The sequence below is a fragment of the Barbatula barbatula genome, assembly GCF_947034865.1.
Source record: "Barbatula barbatula genome assembly, chromosome: 8".
NCBI lineage: Eukaryota > Metazoa > Chordata > Actinopteri > Cypriniformes > Nemacheilidae > Barbatula > Barbatula barbatula.
Window position 1 is genome coordinate 25,186,160 of NC_136771.1, and position 25,789 is coordinate 25,211,948.

The following is a 25,789-nucleotide window of genomic DNA, read 5'->3' on the forward strand; positions in this document are numbered from 1 at the left end:
AACATCACATGAATGGAACGTGGGGTGGGAATCACAGTAGCCTTCAGTCCACACTAGTAAGGGCTCACTAGATAGTGTGACGCAGAAAGAGCGATTCTATTGATCTATTCACTCTCATTTCCCTATGCACGTGACTCACGCTGTTATTATACTAGAAGTGCAGTAAACATGATTGATTATCATTTGTGTTACCACAGTTTCACTACAAATACCACGATTAAACCGTGGTTACTGAGTCAGATCACGCTCACTTGAGACTCATGTGGTTTTGCTAGAATGAAGTGTGAGTGATGTTTGTAATGGCTACTTCAATATGAACTGGACCACAGGAGCACAACAGTACTGGAGTTTTTGTAGTGTCTGTAGTGTTTGTTGTGTCTGTAGTGTTTGTTGTGTCTGTAGTGTTTTGTTGTGTCTGTAGTGTTTGTTGTGCATCTTTAGTGTGTCTGTAGTGTTTGTAGTGCATCTTTAGTGTGTCTGTATTGTTTGTAGTGCGTCTGTATTGTTTGTAGTGCATCTTTAGTGCATCTTAGTGTGTCTATAGTGCGTCTTTAGTGTGTCTGTAGTTTTTGTAGTGTCTGTTGTGTTTCTGTAGTGCATCTTTACTGTGTCTGTATTGTTTGTAGTGCATCTTTACTGTGTCTGTAGTGTTTGTAGTGCATCTTTAGTGCATCTTTAGTGTGTCTATAGTGCGTCTTTAGTGTGCCTGTAGTTTTTGTAGTGTCTGTTGTGTTTCTGTAGTGCATCTTTACTGTGTCTGTATTGTTTGTAGTGCATCTTTACTGTGTCTGTAGTGTTTGTAGTGCATCTTTAGTGCATCTTTAGTGTGTCTATAGTGCGTCTTTAGTGTGTCTGTAGTTTTTGTAGTGTCTGTTGTGTTTCTGTAGTGCATCTTTACTGTGTCTGTATTGTTTGTAGTGCATCTTTACTGTGTCTGTAGTGTTTGTAGTGCATCTTTAGTGTGTCTTAAGTGTGTCTGTAGTTTTTGTAGTGTCTGTTGTGTTTCTGTAGTGCGTCTTTAGTGTGTCTGTTGTGTTTCTGTAGTGCATCTTTAGTGTGTCTGTAGTGTATGTAGTGCGTCTTTAGTGTGTCTGTAGGGCGTCTGTAGTGGGTCCATAGTGTATGTAGTGTCTGATGTGTCTGTAGTGCGTCTGTAGTGTCTTTAATGTGTCTGTAGTTTTTGTAGTGCCTGTTAGTGTCTTTAGTGTGTCTGTAGTTTTTGTAGTGTCTGTAGTGCGTCTGTAGTGTTTGTTGTGTCTGTAGTGCGTCTGTAGTGTTTGTTGTGTCTGTAGTGCGTCTGTAGTGTTTGTTGTGTCTGTAGTGCGTCTGTAGTGTCTTAGTGTGTCTGTAGTTTTTGCAGTGTCTGTAGTGCCGTCTGTAGTGCATGTAGTGTCTGTAGTGTGTTTAGTGTGTGTAGTGTTTGTAGTGTGTTTAGTGTCTGTAGTATCTGTAATGTGTGTAGTGTCTGTAGTAAAAGCAAAGTGACCACTGCTGCAGGGCGAATCTTTACTATGATTCCCACAATGCACTGAGCAGAATCGTTGTGATAATCATGTTTTAAAAGCATAAAATCCTGATAGGTATTTTTTAAACTAACACTGTACAGGAAATAACACACAACATTTTTTTCACTGCATTTGTACAAGTTTAATACTTTTTTTCATGAAGGGTGACCAATAGTAATGATTAATAAACAAAAACAAGAATGAAACATGGAGTATCAAGATTTAATTCAGAAGGTCATTATTGTGTTGGAGTGCTTTGAAATACGGTGTTTTGAGAAGTTCAATGGCAACAGATGATAACATATTCATTGGCTTTAAAGTAAAGACCTCATAAACGTCAAGTAAAGTTCATAAAAAACATAAAAAAAATGTTTATTAATTGTGATTAAAAGTTTGAGCAGAATAATGGCGATGATCATTTGACCCATGATCGTGCCGCCCTAGTTTACCACAAATGTACTATAATCTAACCACGACTGCTGTGCTTTTACTGCAAACATTACAGTTAAACATTGGTTACCGTAGTAACATCATGTTAGTTTATATAAAAACTTAAATGTTAAACCGAGTCTTGTCACAGTAACGTCATGTGTTGTGTTTTTTCAGCTGTGTTATATGAAGATGATGATGATGTTGTAATCTATACTATAGACTCATGAGCTTGGTGTGTTTCGATTTCTTTAAGTATGACACTCATGACGCATCATCTGTTTGAAACTAAAACTGCTGTCTTTAGATGATCTGAAATAAATCATACAAATCATTTGTGTCTTCCACAGCGTGATCATGGTGAGGACGTATAAAAGAAAGACCACAGGGCGAGCACGACTCCAGACATGATGCTGAAGGGCCGTCAGACAGGTGCTGTTGTTCAAGAAGACCATCCGAGCCGCAGCCGAGGAGTTCGGCATCAACTATCGCACCCTCGCTCGATACTGTACCAAAATCCCCCGAGAGGAGGTGGAGGAGACGGCGAACACCCGAGCTGCACGGTGGGCTTCATCGGCGCCAGACAAGTGTTCAAACCACGAAACAGAGACGGAACTGATCTCCTGCATCTCAAGAGCAACTGACATTATCACTCGCTGCCACCCAAAGCCATCAGAAAAGTGTCCTATCAGGTGGCGAGAGACACCAGCTGCACATGCCAGCGTCATGGAGGGAAAATAAACAAGCCAGCGCTGACTGGTTCGCTGCGTTCCTTAAGAGACATCCACGCTGTCCGTCAGATCGGCGGAGCCGTCGAGTCGCTGCGCTACAGGCCACGCTGAGATGTTTTACAGCAAACTGAAGGAGCTCGTGGAGCGACACACCGCTTCAAACCCGAGGACATCTGGAACGTGGATGAAATGGGCATCAGCACGTCTCAAAGAGCTGATCGTGTGGTCATCAGGAGAGGACAGACACAGCTCGGGTGCGTGTCGGACAGGGGACCTCTCGTGAGCGTGGCCTGTGCCGCCTCTGCTGCTGGAAACACCATTCCACCTTATTTCGTCTTCCCGAGAGTCCAGTTCAGGGAGCACTTTCTGACCGGCGCGCCTGTCGGGAGCTCGGGCGGAGCAAATCTTAACGTTGGATGAGAGAGGAGCAGTTTGTGGAGTTCCTGCGACATTCATGCGTCACACCCAAGGCTCGCCGAGCGACCCTGTCTCCTGCTCCTCGAACAGTCACGTATCCCATCTGTCTATCGAAGGACTCAGTTATGCCAAAACAAACAGCCTCGTGATGCTCTCTTTCCCTCCACACTGTCCTCAGAGCGTACAGCCTCTGGAGCGCTCCGTCTACGAGCCTTTAAGAGATGTGTGAACGCAGCATCGACAGCTGGATGCTGGGAAGCCCCGGGAGGAGTCTCACCATTCATCATATTCCTGGAATCGTCTCCAGCGCACTCCCGCTGGCCGTCACTCCACACAACATCACTGACGGCTTTAAAGCGTGTGGAGTTTTCTCTCTTGACCCGAACACTGACATCACCGCAGGATTACTGACCGGCTGCTCTCAACCTTCTGCGTCCAACCGTTCAGACAACACCAGCGAATGTGAGCGTCAGCTCAAAGCGGATAAACTTCCCTTTTACCAAAGACTGAAAAACTCTGAGAAAGATTGCGCTCATCTCCACTGGCTCTCCTGACATCACACACACACTCAATCTCCGTATCTTCATCTGTTGAATCATTTGCTGTTTAATAAGTTATTGCTAAGTGTTATTAAATATGACACGTTTTAAACAGATATGTTTTGGACGATTACTTTTTTCCAATCCTCAAAATGGTATCAACAAAGAGCAGGTCAGCCTGTGACAACATGCCCAGAGAATGTGCTCTCGTGCTCCAGATAATGTTCAGTTATGATATTTAATTTGGGATCTAAATCTGTTTTCATAAGTTGTTACGGGACTCTTAAGGTGTGATGACCTCTGCCATCTGTCTTTACAATTGCAGCTTTGTCTACCAAATTCAAACGCACCAGACGCTCCTTTTAAAAATGAGCAAGCCGAGAGAGGACTTTGCTTTTGAGCATTTGTGTTTTGGTTACTTTCCACATTTACTTCAGCTTTAAGTTACATTACATTTTCATTACACAGCGATCTGAAACCATTGCTGCCATCTTCTTTCCTTTTGGCTTTAGTGTTTAGTGTTTTCTCATGAGTTGCCACTCTTCTTCAAAAGGTTCTCAATCCTCCCGTTGAACTGCTCCTGCTCACTGATAAAAGAAAGTTTAAAGAAGTTGTAGACAAAATTGTCATTTGTCAGGATTTCATGCTTGTCATTTCTCCTTTATAGCATCCCTACACCCCTTATATCAATGACAGGCCCTTGTAAAGACAGTTTAACCGCATGATCATTTTATTACTTCGATTATTTCCAAGCATGATTACAGATGAGATCGATTACATCACAACATTATAGGTCTAATTAGCCAGCCAACAATTGATATTAAGAAAATAAGATACACGATTAATTGAGCACTAACTATCACAAACATGATAAACCCACATTAGGTGCACATCAATTTGAATCAGGATCATTAAGCTTTTTTAATAAAAAAGTATATTATATGCACATATGCTGGACTTAGATTTTTGAAGTTTGAATGAATCAGTATTTTATATAGAATAACCACTTTTCACTTTATTGAATGTACTATAAAAAGATTGAATCTGAAATGCCTCAATTTAAATATAGTAGGCCTACTGACAATTCCAGTCAACTGTGAAAAAATGTGAGGGGAAATCCTGAAATTCCAGGGTTGCTATGATAATTAAAGAAAAAAAAGATAAAATGTCAACACAACAACACGAGTAGTTGTTCGTTCATTGTAAATAACTGTGTGTTTATAAAGCAAAGAGGACTAGAACCCTCACATGCTCGCCTTGCTCTGTACTGCAAAGCGCGTTCACGACTTCTCTTAATACTTAATTACGTTGAAAAGGTCACGCTTGACGTTGTTAGAGCAGGGCAAAAAAAAAATCCATTTTCCTACGTGACATGATTGTGAACAAAGGTTGGTTTCTGAGAGTTCCCCCAGTCGCAGATGTTATATTTCAGAGAACGGTATGTGGTGGGAGTTCAAAGGAGAGAAGGCTATCTGGAGATGGAGGATGGCAGCGCTGATTGACTGCCAAAGGAAAACGGCCCAGAATGAGGGGGAAGCATCTTCTGCTTATGTGTGTGTGTAACAAAAGCGTCTTCTGCTGATGAGAAGGAGTGAGTGCACGGAAGGGGGTTGGACAACGTGTTGTTTTACAGATTTTGAAAATGGAGTCAGTTCGAGGTGGCAGTACTGATTGGCTGCTGAAGGAAAGAAGATCCGCCCAGAATTTAAGGAAGAGGTCACAGATTGGCTAGGAGGGAACAAAGAAACCAGAAGAGAGATCGACGTCATATTCTGTATTTAATGTGTTTTGTGAAACTTTCTGAGTTGTTGGTTCAGCTCATTGTGGAGCAAACAACCCAGCGCGCTGTGAAGCTTTTAAATCTGATAATAAACTTCACTTATTTTTGTGAAATATTGTCTCTTCAATACCTCAAATTTTTGAACATGCAGGACTGAATGAAAAGTCCAACAACGTGTGACCTTTTCCACGTAATTACGTGAAGAAGTGAGCACGCTGCGCAGAACAGAGCAAGGCAAGCCTTTGTGTTTATAAAGCATAAACATTTTTATTTTGTTTAGAAAATGACAGACGGTTTGGCTAGATCCTAATTCATCGTCTGGTATCGTTTAAAGCCCTTTGAAGCTGCACTGAAACTGTCATTTTGACCTTCAACCGTTTGGAGTCCATTGAAGTCCACTATAAGGAGAATAATCCTGGAATGTTTTCATTAAAATCCTTCAGTTCTTTTGGACTAATGGAAAAAATACATAAACATCTTGGATGACAACAGGGGTGAGTAAATTATCATGAAAATGTGTTAAAAGTGAATCATTCCTTTAACGCTACCTTCGTCTGAAGTTCATAACAGGTCCTTGAAAGGGTGAGCAAATGACGAATTTTGAATTTAAGAGAAAATGTCATTGTTCATAATGTTAATACAAAAAATACTTCGATTTAAAAACTAGTAATATAGCTGCCATAAACGGGGAAACCTTGGAGGACTATGACATGGAACCCCTAGACTTTGGGCTAAGCCCCAATGCCTATAATGTCTGTCTCCGCCCCTCTTGTGGTCGAATGCATTCAAACAAACAGCCACAAAAGACCACCTGCTTCAGACATAATGCGTAATCAAGGAAAGGGCGCTAGCCAGACAGGATTACAAATTTGCAGGCTAAAAACAAAAACAATTTGTTTAAAGAAATAAAACAATCTTTTCTCACCGTTCCAGATTTCTAACACACACTTATAGTGTTCAGCTCGGTCTTGCAAAAACTGCTGTTCTCTCTGTGTCTTGTCATCTCTGGTAACGTTATGTAAAGTGTTTGAGCTTATTTCTTCCATTCCATCGATAGATTTAAAAAAACCCACACACTTACCCGCACATAGACCCTCCCCTTGAAAAAATCAGGACGGAAGTGATTGAAAGTGGACAAAAGAGACGGGTTAAAACACCAGGTGTAAATGGACATGTTTCTTTGATGTATTGATTGATGTATTTGATGTATTATGTGCACACATTTTTATATATAGATAACTATGTGTAGGTACACTGGTAACATTACATAATTTCTAACACTAAACCTACATCAAAGACATTAGCAGTAAAATATCCACAACAACGTGTAGAAACATAATAGTTAAGGCCACCTTATAGTGTGAGCACATATTTATTGACAGTATACTGAACAGACAGCAATGATACAGACTGAATTGAAAGATGATCAGAAAAAAATGTGCTATGCTGTATTGAGTAACTCAGTGATTTGCATTAGTGTGTCTCTAGTGATAAATGAATAAAGCTCTAATGATCAGTTATTTAATACATTTACTTAAATCACTTTGGGATTAAATGTGTTCAAAGTTAAAACGGCTTTCTATACCACAGCAGACCATATGAGATGAACCTGAATCAATACTTTCATTTCTGCACAATTACACTCATGAAACAAATATCAACTTGTTAAAAAAAACAGTGTATGAACAGGAGAAACAAAACATCAAATTGTCTTTGGATTGTGGACTCTTATCATCCAAATATTGCTGCTGTCCTTCTGAAACCTCTCCATATAAATCATAAGTATTAGTCACCGTTGATGTTTGTGACGGGCTTTTACAATTACCCAACCAAGAAACAGTGCTATTAAAAGGTTTCATCAGGACAACAACAAAATGTTCTCTTATTAAAGACTGAATGAAGCCGTTCTAAAGAACCTTATAGATCCATTGAATATTCTCTCAGTTACACACTATCCAATGACATGTTTCTAATGATGATCAATTATTCTGACATACAGTAAGCATTGACACTGTTTGTGTTGTATGAACAGAAGAGAACCAGCCCTTTCTGAATTCACTCAACATTATCTACTAGAACCTTCTGGAGTGTTGTGTTCTTTGTCAGTTGACTTTAGTTTGCTCACTTGGTGCTTACAGGTGAAATATTTGAAGGCATTAAAACATTTAAGAAATGGAAAATTATGACTTTTTTGACCACATGGATGTTTTGACACCAGCAACCAACAGCTTGTTATTAAGCCACATTTATTTTCATATGATTTATTGATTGGTTGTGTGTGGATCACTGATGATGTCATGGATTTATGATTTCATTCACTTACACATAAACACAAGGGAGACAGAGAGAGAGAGAGAGAGAGAGAGAGAGAGGACATACAGGTATAGTGATGTCATCAATGCAGAAGCTGCACTGTTACAGCCAATAGGATCAGCTGCAGAAAGACAGGTGCATAAACTCTGGAGACACCACCTGTAGAGGCAGAACGACAGGTACAGAGATGATCCTCACGATTCAGATCACTATAGATTTCCATACAGATTATCACTCATGAATATTACTAATAACGTGTGTGTGTAGATGTGTACCTTTAGTTGTGGAGGCAGTTACAGTGTTTCCTCCTGCTGCTGTGACTGTGCTGTTCTGTCCTGATGGGGCCTTAGTTGTGCTGTTGGTTACCGTGGCGTTCCTGCCACCCGTGAGACCGATTTTGAGGGTGTCAAGATCCGTCTGCAGCTGCAGTTTGATCCACTCCTGAATCTTTGAAGCGCTTTCATACGTCTTCAGATCTTCTACATTCACCCCCAACAAGCTCTTCACATCCATTACGTTCAGCACCTACACACACACACACACACACACACACACACACACACACACACAACACAGATTGATAGTTCGTTGAGTGCCACAGGGATCAGTTTTAGGCCCCATTCTTTTTTCCACTACACATGCTTTCTTCCGGGAGACATTTTCAGGAATCAAGGAGTCACTTCTCATTGTTACACTCTTTACATCTTAACAGAACCTGCTGACCTCTGTTTCAACTGTTTCTTTGTTTTGTCTCTATTGTACGTACTGATATGATATTTCCTGTGAAGCCGCTTTGCAACAATTCAAGATTGTGAACAGCGCTATTGAAATGAATTGAAACGGAATGTTTGTGTGGCGTTATAAGACTCACATTGGTGACGCTTTGCTCCAGACTCATGAAGGTGATCAGATCCATGTTGACGTTTGAATTCACAAGTTTACGCACAAACGTAATATCAGCCCCACCTGTACACACACAGACAGACGCTTGACGTCAGACAGACAGTTTGAGTGTGTGTGTTTGTCTCTGAAGTGTCTGTGTGTAGTTACCGAGGTAAGACTGCAGCAGTTGGTATGTTGAAAGACTGACGCCGTCTGCGCCTCGTCTGTTTGTCAGGGTGAACGTGCTCTGAGCGATGCCGAACACAATTCTCTTCTGCTCTGAAGTGCAGTTGGTCAGCGGGAGAGCAGTCGCCTTCCTAACACACACAAACGCACTCAATGTGAGAATGTGACACATGCTGTGTGTGTTGAGTGTGTTGTTTTATTGTACTCACTCGATGCTGGCTGGTGCGATGTTGTTCAGCACACTTGTGTTGAGAGCACAAATGTTTGATCCCAGTGCGTTGAGTTCACTGCTGCTGAGTCTGTTTCCACTCACACTCAGATACTTACTGACAATCAGCTGAACCTGAACACACACAATCAACACTCAACTTCACATCTGATTGGACATCGCAGTATCTCAGTGACGCATTCATTACCATCACAGGGTCCCATTCTCCATTACGTGATTCCATCAGAGATGACAGCGTGTCAATCTTCGTCACATTCCATCTGGTGACATCACTGGGCGTGGCCGAGCGGGAGGTGGAGCCTAAGACCTGCAGCAGCTCATCAGAGAGTCCATCAGGATACACCTGTGACATGCGAGAACACGTTTACTCTCAGCCATAACACACACACAGATGATAACATGGTTTCCTCACGTGTGCTCGTGTTTGTTTACCTGGTTGAGTTTGTTGAGGATAATTCTCTGAAGCTCAGGATCGTAAACTTTATCTGTGATGGCTTCCAGATTGCCCTTCAGCGTTTCAACACTCAAACAGATGTCAAACTGAGGCGCATCATAATCAAACGGAAACAAGTTGCTGTAAACCACGACCTGTGTTATCTGTCCAACTGTACATTCTGTCATAACAAAAGATCAAATAAAACACGGATTAAGAGTTGACCGGTAGGTTTCTGAATATAGTTCCCTTTTACGTGTATGCGAGAGACAGCGCATGCGCATTCATTAGCAGGTGGCAACCGTGTCCTGGAAGCATCAATTCAAGGTTGTAGAAGAAAACCTGATCCCTGTAGGCCCAGAGTGGTATTGCAATACGTCGTAATGCATATACGTAAAAACCTGTGTGTTCGCGTATTATTAATGAAGATTTAAAGTGATAGATCAGAGCAAACCTGTATAACGTTTCTTCTGCAGAACACTAAAGAAGATATTTTGATGATGTTGTTAACCGAACAGCGACGGCACCCCTTCACTTGCGCTGGTTTTGTTTCTATATCAATAGAAGTGAATGGGTGTCTCTTCAAATTATATTATTTTATGTTCTGCGGAAGAAAGAAACTCTGCAGTGTAAGAAACTGATGACAGAATTTTCCTTTTTGGGTGGACTATCACTTTAATTATATGATTTTTTTGGTAATGAGTGACATTTTTCAGACTGTAAACAAATACTTGAATTTGGAGTCTAACTAATAACAATATTTGATAATGAAGGTTTTATGTAGGCCTAAGTTCATATTTGTGATAGTTGTAGAATGTTATGGCCTGTAGTGAAATCCGGTGCTGGGTTAATGGTGATGATGATGAATGTTGATAGAATGTTAAATGTGATCACAGAGATTCAGTGATGATTTCTCTTGTAGTGCTTCTGTAGTTATTATATTGTGATGATGATGTGATGTTATTGTAATGTTGTGATGTCATAGTCATGTTGTCATTTTTCTCACCGGTAGCTCTTTTGACTTTTGAGCTTTTGTTCGCCTCTTCTGTCATCTTTAAAAATTTCTTCTCTAACACTCGGTCCTTCTTCCTCTGGCCAGTAATGAATGTCTTCTGAAACCTCTGCTTGTCTTCCTGATACACACACACACACACACACACACACACATTAACAAAGAAACACAAACATCTGAATCTTAGTCTCAACTCTTTCAGATGTACCTTGGTGAATTTACTCCATATTTTGGAGGTGAAATACAGAGAAAGACTTCCTAGATTCTGCAAGGTCAATCTGTTCCAGCTCTCTGAAGATCTGACAAAACAAACATCTCATATTAGTCAGACAGCTCTGTGTGTGGGTGTGTATGATGTGATTGTGTGTGTGTGTGTGTGTATGATGTGATTGTGTGTGTGTGTATGATGTGATTGTGAGTGTGTGTGTGTGTGTGTGTGTGTGTGTGTGTGATGTGATTGTGTGTGATGTGATTGTGTGTGTGTATGATGTGATTGTGTGTGTGTATGATTTATATGTGTGTGAGTGTGTGATGTGATTGTGTGTGATGTGATTGTGTGTGTGTGTGTGTGTGTGTGATGTTATTGTGTGTGTATGATGTGATTGTGTGTGTGTGATGTGATTGTGTGTGTGTGTGTGTGTGTGTGTGTGTGTGTGTTTGTGTGATGTTATTGTGTGTGATGTTATTGTGTGTGTGTGTGTGTATGATGTGATTGTGTGTGTGTGTGTGTGTGTGTGTGTGTGATGTGATTGTGTGTGATGTGATTGTGTGTGTGTATGATTTATATGTGTGTGAGTGTGTGATGTGATTGTGTGTGATGTGATTGTGTGTGTGTGTGTGTTTGTGTGTGTGTGTGTGTGATGTTATTGTGTGTGTATGATGTGATTGTGTGTGTGTGATGTGATTGATGTGATTGTGTGTGTGTGTTTGTGTGTGTAATGTGATTGTGTGTGATGTGATTGTGTGTGATGTGATTGTGTGTGTGTGTGTGTGTGTGTGCGATGTTATTGTGTGTGTATGATGTGATTGTGTGTGTGTGTGTGTGTGTGATGTGATTGTGTGTATGATTTATATGTGTGTGAGTGTGTGATGTGATTGTGTGTGTGTGTGTGTGTGCGATGTTATTGTGTGTGTATGATGTGATTGTGTGTGTGTGATGTGATTGATGTGATTGTGTGTGTGTGTTTGTGTGTGTAATGTGATTGTGTGTGTGTTTGTTTGTGTGTACCCGTATGATGTGTTTCCGGACAACAGTAGAGTCTCTACAGCAGAGATCTGTTGTTCTGATAGATCCGGACACTCTTTGAGTTTTTCCAGCACGTGCGCGTCAGAGTTCTGAATGTAGTCAGCGCTCAGAATACAACACATACTTCCCAAAACATCCAGCTGCTCACGACCGATATAAAGTCCTGATATGCCCTGACAAACAAACATATATAATCGTGTTATCATCACGTGTGTAACACCGACAGACAAATGATCTTCCACTATGTGTCTATGACATGTTGTTTGTGTTTGTTCTGTTGACGAATAACTTCCATACGAACCCCAAAAGTGAATCTTATCTAAATCTAAAGTGTTTTGTTTGACATTTTTTTTACTTAATAATTATCATGTTTACTCATTTGTGTCATTTATGAGCTGTATATGTTGTGAGAACAGCAGATGTTAATAATAGCAATATTTCATAACTGTGTGTGTGTGTAAACACACCAGACAGCCTTTGGCGTTGTTGAAGAGGGTTAGTTTTTTGAAGGATAGCGTGCTGGATAACACAGAGAAGTTGGCATTGCCCAGCGCAGAGAAATACGAGCGACATTGTGAAGACTGAACCAGAGAGTAGCTGAAACACAACAAATGTGTGATGTTATTTGTGTAGATCATTCACACATCAACATCTGAATCATCACATTGTTTTGTGTAGGGCACATACTCGTAATAGAGCAGAACATCAGCCGGATAGTCAGTGAACCAGTCTGGATTGCTGTTCTTAATGTAGTAATACATACACGTCAACTGAAACACACAAACACATCATGACAACAGTGCAACGCCACTTTAGTGTGTGTGTGTGTGTGTGTGTGTGATTGTTCACCTGTGACTCCTGCAGGATGACGGTGGTATTACCGCGCTGCCGGCAGCCCCGAATCAGATTATTGATGTGATGTGTGCTAAAACTCTGAACTCGTGTGCACGTGAAACCCTGAAGCACTTGAAAAGATATCCTAAACACAAATTCACAAATAAATACACAATCCATACAAGCACATGTGACAGATGATGATGTCACACTCACGTGTCTGCGACATCGATCTTTGCTGCAACTGTTTCAAACAGCAGAACGGCCTGAAAGAGAAAACACGGCCATCATCAAGAGCATTTCCTGTCAGACAGGAAGTGATGTAAGAAGCCTGACGTACCTGCTCGTGTTTCCATTTCTTCAAATTGATTGATTGCGCCACAGCAGGCGACATATCGATCAGATAGATGCGCGGGATCTCTGTTGCCATTACGTCAGGAACGTTTGTGACGATGACATCAGAAGACGAGTTCACAGCGATAATCTAGAGTGAGACAGAGAGACGTCTCGAGACGAGCCTGAGACACAACACGTGTTCTCTCTGTGTGTGTGTGTGTGTTACCTGGTTGACAATAGTCTGTTGAACGATGACGGGTGCAGAGGTGACGTAAGTCACAAAGGAAGCTGATTGAACGGACGCGAGCAGCTCATTTCCTGAGATGGACATGATCACTGATGATGAAACACCGATGATGAGTGAACCGACAGCCTGAAGACTGCTGGTACTGTTGATCTACCACACACCCATAAAGAGAGAGAGAGTCCATGAACTCAAGCTCAGTGATGTCAGTTGTTGTGTGAAGAGTAAGGGAGGGCTGTTGTGTACCTTGTAAAGTCCAGATGATAGCAGGGTTTCAATGATGGCCATGGCCTGGTCCTGGTTCCAGCCAATCACAGAGCTGAGCACAGGCAGAGAGTTTAGCAGGACACGCCCACCAGCGCCGCTGAGCTGAGCCGTACTCAAACCAATACACGACTGACCCAAATCTGTGATGCTTTCCACCGACAACACCTGAGCGTTACTGGACAGAGCTGCCGACACCTGCGCAGAACACACACAGACAATCAACAACACACACACACACACACACACACACACACACACACACACACACACACACACACTCAGTGTTGTACATACGTCGGGTTGGATGTTGGTGCAGTTTAGATTGACGCTGGGAGACACGATCTTTAACTGCTCCATAGTCAAATTAATGAAGGAGTTCGGGGGTGCCAGACAACGGAACTTCACAGGAAGACTGCAAACACACAAACCATTGATGCATTACTACATTACTACACAAAACACAACATGTCATGATGGTGTCACGCGCTTGAGCAAACACTGTTATGAACGAGCGGCCGCAGAAGAACAACCCTGGCTGGACCATAAGCCAACATTCACTGACATCATGAACGTCTGCACTGAGGAGCTGTGAGAACTCATCAGATGATCGTCAGTCGTGTGTGTTCGGGGAACTGGGATGCCATGTTGTGTGTTGTGTGTTGTGATGTTGTGATGTTGTGTTGTTGCTCACTAGTAGGCGCTGAAGGACGGGTCCTGCTGGAAGAGCAGTGTGATGTAGAATTCGGTGACGTTATCAGGAACACTTATCTGAACAAAGAGTTTCAGGTTGTCCAGGTTCACAGTGAAGGGCTGAAGCTGAAAAAGCAAAAGCAAGTCACGTTCAAATGTGATCTGAGACCTGAGAGTGATAACTTTACTCTTCTTGAGAATATGGGGGTCAGCTATGGCCTGATGGTTAGAGCGTTGGGCTTGTGATCAGAAGGTTACCGGTTCTAATCTCAGTGCCAGCAGGTCATGACTGAAGGGCCCTTGAGCAAGACACCTTACCCCTGATTGCTCTGCAGTAATGTGCCACTGTATAAAACTACTTGTAAGTCGCTTTGGATAAAAGCGTCTGCCAAATGAATAAATGTAAATGTAAATGTAAATAATGATACTGCTGACACACCTGTGAGGAACCGTAGAGAAGCGTCAGATCTTCCAGAGTGATGAAGCTCATGAATGTGTTGATGTAGTTGGCAAACCATGCAGTGGAGTTGAGTTCCGGATGAGATGGATCATAACATTTGGGGGTTGATGCTGAAGAGAGAAACACAGCTCACAGTTTAGATCTGAAGTTCACACGTGATGATCATGAAACATCTGAGTGAAGAACTCACTGGTGTTCAGATAGATCTGAATGTTTATGTAGATATCTCTCTGAGAGAACCCCACCGCACTGTAGTTATATTTAGCCATCACAGAAACACTGTCAAGAGAAAACACACACACGTCATCGCCTCACATTCACCTCCTGTTGATCAGATCCACATCAATCTAATGCAACAGTCATTCTGATCCATAACGTTTGTTGACTGGTGCTCAGTTACTCACAACTTGCTGAAGGAGAGACAGGAGGCGTTTCTCATGACGTCTGGAGCGATGAGCTGCGCAGTGAGGAAGGGCAGATAGCGAACAAGTCGCTGATCAAACCACTGATCCACCTCCGAACGGTTCTCCAGCCTCAGAACCTGAGACCACACGCAAGACAACACCTGCCGGCCCAAAACCTCCGACCCCACCGGCTCCTGCGGGACACCATCAACATCACACATCTGAAGCATGAGAAAGAATCACACACATACACGTGTGACACTGAGCTCCGTACCGTCTGTAAGTACTGAGGAGTTTTTGGGTACACGGAGAGAAGCTGGCACACTTTAGTGACATCATCAACTGCGTTAGGACGGTTGAGAATGATGCTGATTTCTGTCGGTGACATGGATGACATCAGCTGTAGAGGTCACACACACACACACACACACACACACACACACACACACACTCATGTTTGTTTACATCCATTTATGTGCATTAATGAAGATGATGTTGGATGACGTGATCTGACCTCGGACACGCGGGCTGGCGGCATCAGCCACAGGAACGTGCTCAGATTTGGGAACTGGAAGCTCATGAACGAAGATTGGAGGAATGAGAGATAACTCTGGTTACCATAGCAACGCAGAGGGATGGATTCTGTGCGAAAACAAGGTATGAGGGATGAGAAACATTCATTCACTGAAATCATGGAAACATCACAGAAGCTTATCAAAGTTAAATCACTTTATTTCATAAAGAGTCTCTTAATGTCTGCAAATGATCCTCCAACAGATATTTGACTCACTGTAAGTCGACTAACCCCTGCTATAATAAATAAGTGCAATAATGTGAAAATAAATCAGAGAATAAATGACTTTTATATTCAATTAGATTCGTTTTCCTCGAATGATTATTTTTCATATGTATTTTGAATAAGCTTTATATCATCATTGGTTGAGAGCGTCAGATAAATATGTGATGATCAAATGTGTCTGAAGTGGACTATAACAATGAAACGAAACCCAAAGCAAATCTGTAAAGCACAGACGATCAGTTTCAGGTGTGAAGTACCCTGAAGAGAGTTGAGGATCTGATGATAGATCTCATCTTGTGTCGCAGGTGTGAAGCTGGAGCTGGACGAGTTCAACAACTGAACCCTAAAAACACAAAACAAAGCAAATAAATCACAACAATCCTCTCATATCATGAGGTGCGTGTGTGTGTGTGTGTGTGTGTGTGTGTGCGCTGTACCCCTGTTGGCTGATGGAGCAGGGTCGCCCCTGAAGGATGCTGAAGTAAACCGTGACGTGTTGAACGCTGATGTTGGTGATGAACGGAGGCAGAATGTTCTGAATCCAGAGCTGGAGATCAGCATCTGATGCACTCGTGAGATTCACTCTGACAAACACCTGCTGCAGAAACTCTTCACGCACGGCAGGAGACAGAGACACGCCCTGATACTGACACATGACACACAACACGACCAATCACAACACATGACATATAACTCAACACACCATCCATCAGAACGCATGCATGTGTGTGTGTGTGTCACCTGTAGTGATGCAGAGAAAGGTGTGTAGAACTCTGTGAGCTGATTGGTTGGGATGTTGGACAGCAGTTGGTTGACGTCAGCGCTGGTGGACAGTAGACCGGGTGTGCTGGAAACTTCCACTAACTGTCTGATACTCATCAGACTCAAAGTGTCCAACTGCACATACCAAACAATCATTTACACTCACTCACTCACTCACACACATACAAACAAACATTCATCTGTGTTTGTGTGCACGCGTGTTATGTACCACACTGAACGACGGGTTGAGCGTCTGCAGGTCGTTGATTGAGCTGAAAACACCGAAATCTCCAAAGTTCCTGATCAGCCAATCAGAGCTGTTCTTAGTTCCAGTCACACAACCTGAACACAAACCAACACATCTGTTTATTGTGTACTCACGACAATCAAAACATCATTCAAACTGTTGAACTGTTTTCTAGATGTGTGTGTTGACCTGCAGTGTTGTTGAGCGACAGGAATACTTTGATGAAATCCACGTAAACGTTTTCTTGTGTGTCAGCAGACATGAGGTCAGAACTCTGACCGAAACTATTCACCCTGTAACACACAAACACACACAAAACCTCAGCATACCGGTACTCACACAAACACACACACAACGCCTGCACTCAAACAAACACACAACACACAAACACACACAAAACCTCAGCATACCGGTACTCACACAAACACACACACAACACCTGCACTCAAACAAACACACAACACACAAACACACACAAAACCTCAGCATACCGGTACTCACACAAACACACACACAACGCCTGCACTCACACTCACACAAACACACAACACACAAACACACACAAAAACTCAGCATACCGGTACTCACACAAACACACACACAACGCCTGCACTCACACAAACACACAACACACAAACACACACAAAACCTCAGCATACCGGTACTCACACAAACACACACACAACGCCTGCACTCACACAAACACACAACACACAAACACACACAAAACCTCAGCATACCGGTACTCACACAAACACACACACAACGCCTGCACTCAAACAAACACACAACACACAAACACACACAAAACCTCAGCATACCGGTACTCACACAAACACACACACAACGCCTGCACTCAAACAAACACACAACACACAAACACACACAAAACCTCAGCATACCGGTACTCACACAAACACACACACAACGCCTGCACTCACACAAACACACAACACACAAACACACACAAAACCTCAGCATACCGGTACTCACACAAACACACACACAACGCCTGCACTCACACTCACACAAACACACAACACACAAACACACACAAAAACTCAGCATACCGGTACTCACACAAACACACACACAACGCCTGCACTCACACAAACACACAACACACAAACACACACAAAACCTCAGCATACCGGTACTCACACAAACACACACACAACGCCTGCACTCACACTCACACAAACACACAACACACAAACACACACAAAACCTCAGCATACCGGTACTCACACAAACACACACACGACGCCTGCACTCACACAAACACACAACACACAAACACACACAAAACCTCAGCATACCGGTACTCACACAAACACACACACAACGCCTGCACTCACACTCACACAAACACACAACACACAAACACACACAAAACCTCAGCATACCGGTACTCACACAAACACACACACAACACCTGCACTCAAACAAACACACAACACACAAACACACACAAAACCTCAGCATACCGGTACTCACACAAACACACACACAACACCTGCACTCAAACAAACACACAACACACAAACACACACAAAACCTCAGCATACCGGTACTCAAACAAACACACACACAACGCCTGCACTCACACTCACACAAACACACAACACACAAACACACACAAAACCTCAGCATACCGGTACTCACACAAACACACACACAACACCTGCACTCAAACAAACACACAACACACAAACACACACAAAACCTCAGCATACCGGTACTCACACAAACACACACACAACGCCTGCACTCACACAAACACACAACACACAAACACACACAAAACCTCAGCATACCGGTACTCACACAAACACACACACAACACCTGCACTCAAACAAACACACAACACACAAACACACACAAAACCTCAGCATACCGGTACTCACACAAACACACACACAACGCTTGCACTCACACAAACACACAACACACAAACACACACAAAACCTCAGCATACCGGTACTCACACAAACACACACACGACGCCTGCACTCACACAAACACACAACACACAAACACACACAAAACCTCAGCATACCGGTACTCACACAAACACACACACAACGCCTGCACTCACACAAACACACAACACACAAACACACACAAAACCTCAGCATACCGGTACTCACACAAACACACACACAACGCTTGCACTCACACAAACACACAACACACAAACACACACAAAACCTCAGCATACCGGTACTCACACAAACACACACACAACGCTTGCACTCACACAAACACACAACACACAAACACACACAAAACCTCAGCATACCGGTACTCACACAAACACACACACAACGCTTGCACTCACACAAACACACAACACACAAACACACACAAAACCTCAGCATACCGGTACTCACACAAACACACACACGACGCCTACACTCACACAAACACACAACACACAAACACACACAAAACCTCAGCATACCGGTACTCACACAAACACACACACAACGCCTGCACTCACACAAACACACAACACACAAACACACACAAAACCTCAGCATACCGGTACTCACACAAACACACACACAACGCCTGCACTCACACTCACACAAACACACACACGACGCCTGCACTCACACAAACACACAACACACAAAACCTCAGCATACCGGCACTCACACAAACACACAACACACAAACACACACAAAACCTCAGCATACCGGTACTCACACAAACACACAACACCTGCACTCAGACAAACACACAACACACAACACACAACAACTGCACTCACACAAACACACGACACCTGCACTCAAACAAACACACAACACACAACAACTACACTCAAATAAACACACAACACTTGCACTCAAACAAACACACAACACACAACACTTGTGCTCAAACAAACACACAACACACAACAACTGCACTCAAATAAACACACAACACTTGCACTCAAACAAACACACAACACCTGCACTCTAACACAACACCCGCACACTCACAACACAACACTTGCACACTCACACAGTCCTGAAGGTTTCGCAGCTGAAGTCTCGGGTGGTGAGACAGGACAGAAACGCTTCAGAGGATTGAGGTAAAAATGGGCGGAGCCTGCCATTAAACCAGCGCTGGACGAACGAATCATCGGTCAGACTGGATGAGCTGAGCATGCTTAGGGTCACCTCACCAATCCCGTTCAAGAATGACACTGAGAGGCGGGACTTAATCAGCTTCAGAGAGAGAGATTTTGTTCAGATAGACATTGAAAGTTTTCTTCCCAAAGCAAAGCACATATGCAAGAGTGTGTTTGTGTACCGTGTCACTGAGCTGGTCAAGCGCAGGTCCCAGCACAGGATTGACCTTCTGCACGAAGAGTTTCCACGTCTCGTCTGACACGCTGGCGTTACCACGAAAACCACACGACAACACCGTCTCCAGGTCCTCTGAGCTCAGATCTGTCAACTGACCACACACACACATCAGGTGTATATACTCAGACAGACAGTGTGTGTGTGTGTGTGTGTGTGTGTGTGTGTGTGTGTGTGCTTACCTGTGCACAGGAGTATTGTGTGATGCTGTAATCACACAGCTGACTGCGGTCAGGAGACGAGCTGAGATACACTGACACAGAGCAGAGCTGCAACACACACACATGACATTACACACACTTGATATCACACACACTCATGACAGTCTGATGTTTTGTGTGTGTTCATTCACCTGTTGACACTGCTGCACGCTGCTGTTTCTGTGAGAGAGAGAGAGAGAGAGAGAGAGAGAGAGAGATCAGCACACAGCAGCAGAAGCAGATGATTGGTTCTTAATGAGAATGTGAAAGAGTGTCTCACCGTTCACTGGAGTGATGTCACACTATAAAAAGAAGTGAATCACATCAGTAACCCAACTCATCAAAACAAACAACTAATATAACATCTACTCATATAACACACTCACCTCACCACTGTAAATCACACAACCTGAGAGAGAGAGAGAGAGAGAGAGAGAGAGAGAGAGAATAACAGAAATACTGTTAATAAACATGCACCGAGTTCTTCAGGTGATGGATGATGTCATCAGTCATGTCTCACCCTGTGGGACACTCTTGAGCAGATCTGTTCTCTTCCTCAGAATGACCATCTCCAGACTCACTGACACACCGATGAGCAGATGATCCAGATGATGGAAACTACACAACACAAACACACACGTGAATAAAACAGCTGAACATGACCGAAGATCTGAATAAACACTTCTGAATGATGAACTCACATGGCTCTGTATGAATCACACGACATGTTGCTCTGTCAAAGAACATGAAGAAACATCAGTATGTGTGTGCAATCATGAGGAACAGATGTGTGTGCATGTGTGTGTGATTTTAAATGTTCTACCGTTTCCGACATGACAAGCAGGTTGTGTAGAAAGTCAGGAATCTTCTGTGGATACACACTGAGGTGCTTGAACACTTTCTCAATGACCACTTCTTTCTCTGGATGACCAGGAAGATCTTTCACGATCAGACCGACTAACTGCACTGGAGACAGATACACCAGCGTCTCCAACTAAACACACAAACACAGAGAAGCACAACAACACCATCACTTATGTTCCAAACAGACTCACACAGTGTGTTTCTACTTTGATATGTTGAGAAGTATTGAACATGCGATCCTTCATCTTCAGTTGGATTTCATCAGTGTATGCAGCACAGACATCGTGTTCATGTGTCATCAACACCTGCACTGTTTATACACTATTGCTGTTTATAAATGATCAGATGAACACACACTTGCTCTATTCTAACAGACTGTTAACTCAATGTTCATGTTACCAGATTGAGTTGTGGGTTGAGAGAAATGAGCTGATCCAGAGTCAGCAGTGATGAAAACTGTCCCAGATTACTGCTGATCCACAGAGAGCTGTTACTGGACACACACGCCGACTCTGAAACACACACACACACACACACACACACATCTATCAGAATCACAACACAATCATTATCATCTCATCAGGTGTGTGTGTGTGTGTGTGTTCAATACCTGTCGTCTGTCTCTGGATGATGGGTAAAATGAATTCTGTTACTATCTTCTGCTGCTGAAGATCATTCATATGAAGAAATCCTGAATCAAACACGGACACACTGCACACACGCACACACACACACACACACACACACACGTGAGGAAATCACCTTATTTTATTTTCTATCCAATAAACTGACAGAAAACTTTGCCTTTTGTACATTTTGAAAGTGAAGTGTGTCGAACAGAAACAAAGTTTCCAGCACACATCCACTATTCTCTATCGGTGAAGACTGAGCAACGTGTCACAGAATCTGATTTGAAAGCCAAATATTGAATTGAATATTTTTACACTCTCTGGAAGTTCTGACAGCTGAAGTTCTTTCCGCTCAAACACCGCAGGAACGATCCGGAAGCGAACGGCAGGAACGGTCTGAGGTGCTGGCTAAACCACGCTGCAATGACGCCGTCGTCCATCAGTCGGTCCAATCGCAGCTCTCGTAGCACATCTAGAATAACAGAACCGGATCGGCCGCTCCACCACATTGACTAACACAGAGAGAAACACAATCACGATTGTGACAGAAGATTCTGGTGACATTCATTGTGATGAATTTACAGCGGGTGCATTCTGGGACAAACGTGTGGTTGAGTGTGTACTGTATGTTACCGTGTTAGAGAGCGTGTGGAGAGCAGAATCCAGCACATGTGAAACACCGATCAGAAAGAGTTTCCAGCTTTCAGGTGAACTCACAACATCAGCAGACGACTGACACTCCAGAACAGACACCAGATTCTCCACACTGACATTCATCATCTGAACACACACACACACACATCACAAGCTGTATTGACATGTTGGTGTACACGGGCACATGTGTGTTTGTTATTACCTTTGTACATGCGTAGTGTTGAACGCTGAAGTCACAGAAGGTTGATGTTGCATCTGCAGTGTTCAGATGCTGCTGTAATGAAGAACTACAACACACCAAACACACACAGTCAACACATGAAGACCACTCATAAATGTCAAACATTGCATCAGTCTAAATAAACTTTACCTGTCCCCACCGCTGCACACCTGAGCCTCTGAAACACGCAGAATAAGACAAAACATCAACACACTGCAACACACACACACACGAGTCATTATATATTATAATAGATCACAACACTCCATACCATTGAATGGAATCAACGGGCACTGAAAGAGAAACAAAAAAAATCATATATATATTTCCTTACAGTAATTAAATACATAAATATTATGACGCAACATTATACTCAACTATAATATCTTGTTACTACATATTGTATTGAACATTTTAGGAAATAATTTAGCAGTGTTTCATCTTAGAAAACAGACATACCTCATCCAAAGCTGACAGTAATGAACAACCTGTGAGAAAGTCAAAGAGACATTTAAATACCGAACCACAAAAACACCAAAGAAAGGGTCATGAGATGAAACTGACCTGCAGGTGCCGTGCTGTTAAAGTTATAAAGACTCGTCCAGATGATCGGCTCCAAATCACCAGCTGATGTTCTCAAGACGTGCTCGAGTTTCCTGAAACTGATACATGAAGAAATGAATCAGTCAAAGATGAAAATAGACTCACGTGTCTGTTTCTTTCCTTACACAAACTAAAAACCCATACTCACATGATCTGGTTTGACGTACAACTCAGAGGACTCTAGAACATAAAATAACATATTCATTTAATGACACAAATGTGTCACAGACCAACAGAACTGACAACAACCACAAAAGGACAATAGAACTTCATATTTCCTTCATATAATCCTTCAAGGACTTTTAAACAGTAAAACACACGATATACTCTCAAATATTTCACACCACTCTAGAGGAAGCAAAAAGCAACTGGAGAACTTCAGGAAGACGTCGCTCCACAGGAGACTCAAGCAGATGATCAAACACTTCATTGACGATCACACTTTTCTCCGGAAGACCAGGAAGATCCTCCACCATCAGATCAACCTTCTGCGCTGGAGAGAGAAACACCAGCGTCGCCAACTAAACTCAGAAGAAGAAGAAGAAGGATGAAATGGGCTTCACTTTGTGCGGTTTGTCTTTGAATGAAACTATGTGAAGACATACGGGATCAAAGTGTGGATTGATGAAGAGCAGATCTCCGAGAAACACCAACTCAACAAACTGGCCAAAGTTCTTCAGGATCCACTCTGTGTTGTTAGAAGTGAACGCACAGCCTCCGTCTGAAAAACCCTTTGAGTTAAATCACCTTCATCAGCACTGAACCATCTGTCTGAATGATTCGTGAATGGCAATCGTCTTGACTTCACCTGTCATGTTTCTTCTGAGGAAGTGTAAGATGAAAAACTCCACCGTGGTTCTTCTCTGCGTCTCATTCATCAGATGAAACTGAAGATTGAACTGCTGCACACTGGGAAGTGATTCAGAATCAGAAGATGAGTGAAGCATCTCACCGACACTCTAGTGAACATTGAGGAATGGTTTTCTTACAGTTGCTGGAAGGTCTGACAGCTGAGGTTTTTGCCGCTGACACAGCCCAGTAGAGTCGGTGACGCGTACGGTAAGAAGAGCTTCAGATTCTGACCGAACATCACGCTGACGAAATCAACAGAGTTCCACTGATCATCACTCCACCGCTCCAGCGTCAGCTCACCAATCACATCCAGCAGCAGTGATAGAGACTCGCTTCTGATTGGCTCAGACTGATGATGTCATGACACAGAATTAGTATTCTCCTGAAGAGTTAAACGTAGGAGAAGAGTTTTTATTTACCAGATTCTGTGTGGTGCTGGAGAAGATGCTGAGTGCTTGATCTAGACTCTCATTTGTTTTGGTGAAGAGAAGTTTCCAGATTTCTTTTGAGGACATGCTGTTGTTGCTGGAGAGATGACATGTCAGAAGATCTGCCAGATTCTCAGCAGTGAAGCCTCTCAACTATCAACACAGAAAACATCATCAGTGTTCAGCAGATATGTCACAAACGCACCACACGTGTCAACTGATGTTGAGGATCTCACTGGAGAACAAGCGTACTGCTCCACACTGATGTCACACGAGATGCTCATGATGACACCAGATGACATCAGATCATCCACCTGAAATCTGTGGAAGAGAAAGGATCAGGGTTCTTATGAATGTCCTGTGGCTGAAATTAATTGAATTTTCTTTTGTTGATGACCTGATAATACCTGTCAACTCCAATACAAACTGAGGTTTCTGTAAAAGCAAAAGAAATAAAAGAATACAACAGAATGTTTGATGTGGTATTTTTTGAACTTATTGTGATATTTAACATCACATATAATATCAGACTTACCATTGACTGGAGTTGAAATACACTATAAACAAAACAACCGTAAAACATATTAAAAACTAATGACTTGAGATTTCTGGTTGAATGAAATGCACAACATATCAGATTCAAATGTGATGGTTTCTTACCGTAATAGGGGGAGCAAAACAGTCTGTGAGAAAGAATGACATCATAACGTCAGTATTATAGTGTGTGTGTGTCTGTGTCTAATCTAGACTTGGTTTGGAAATAACATGTTTGAAAAATAAGTGTTTGAAAAGTAAGCGTGTTCTTTCATGGTATAGGTTGGTGTAACTTGTTAAGTAATGTTTGTTAATAGAAATATATTTTTTGAAAACGACACAAGTTTGTGTGTTTGCTTACCAAAGGGTGCAATGTCTTTGATCTGCTCAATTTTTTCTTGGATCTGCTCCATCATGTGTAGAGGAAGCAAAGACTCCTGCAGCCTCTGAACACTTGAGAGAAGAGAGAAAGAGCATGAGCCCCTCTGACCTCTGTTCAGAACTCAATGTGTTCTCTCAGAAACGTGATGAAGAGCATCACTTACATTTGCTGGTATGATGAACACTCCAGACCCCTCTGATGCACAGAAAGAGAGAGAGAGAGAGACAGATAATCATATGATGAATGATCATTGTCACACACGCACTGTACTCCGTGTTTACCTGTCCAGCGAGCATGATGAGGTGTTCCAGCATCTC

General features: G+C 42.6%; 1 protein-coding gene across 2 annotated transcripts; it reads right to left on the bottom strand.

The window, feature by feature from the left end:
- Positions 1-6,563: 6,563 nt before the first annotated feature.
- On the bottom strand, positions 6,564-23,701 carry mslnb (mesothelin b). Of its 2 annotated transcripts, XM_079461532.1 has the most exons (46): positions 23,425-23,701; positions 23,238-23,335; positions 23,133-23,161; positions 22,945-22,966; positions 22,824-22,851; positions 22,656-22,740; positions 22,433-22,579; positions 22,115-22,311; positions 21,781-21,881; positions 21,570-21,682; positions 21,130-21,300; positions 21,008-21,039; positions 20,784-20,924; positions 20,459-20,486; positions 20,289-20,375; positions 20,054-20,200; positions 19,763-19,968; positions 16,935-17,038; positions 16,728-16,840; positions 16,478-16,633; positions 16,174-16,382; positions 15,994-16,079; positions 15,452-15,579; positions 15,212-15,337; positions 14,938-15,131; positions 14,724-14,812; positions 14,513-14,643; positions 14,075-14,199; positions 13,678-13,795; positions 13,363-13,578; positions 13,099-13,269; positions 12,877-13,020; positions 12,753-12,802; positions 12,552-12,681; positions 12,390-12,472; positions 12,170-12,299; positions 11,685-11,875; positions 10,665-10,755; positions 10,451-10,577; positions 9,444-9,625; positions 9,199-9,354; positions 8,992-9,125; positions 8,765-8,913; positions 8,586-8,680; positions 7,990-8,239; positions 6,564-7,873 (listed from the first exon to the last, which is right to left on the bottom strand). In XM_079461532.1, exons 17-46 carry the CDS (start codon positions 19,906-19,908, stop codon positions 7,797-7,799), a joined length of 4,101 nt encoding a protein of 1,366 aa, XP_079317658.1. In that variant the 5' UTR covers positions 19,909-19,968; positions 20,054-20,200; positions 20,289-20,375; positions 20,459-20,486; positions 20,784-20,924; positions 21,008-21,039; positions 21,130-21,300; positions 21,570-21,682; positions 21,781-21,881; positions 22,115-22,311; positions 22,433-22,579; positions 22,656-22,740; positions 22,824-22,851; positions 22,945-22,966; positions 23,133-23,161; positions 23,238-23,335; positions 23,425-23,701; the 3' UTR covers positions 6,564-7,796. The 2 variants fall into 2 exon arrangements, with proteins under 2 accessions (XP_079317658.1, XP_079317659.1); XM_079461533.1 differs by lacking the exons at positions 22,656-22,740; positions 22,824-22,851; positions 22,945-22,966; ... (1 more) ...; positions 23,238-23,335; positions 23,425-23,701 and having other exon boundaries at positions 14,075-14,151; positions 22,433-22,555.
- Positions 23,702-25,789: the final 2,088 nt, after the last annotated feature.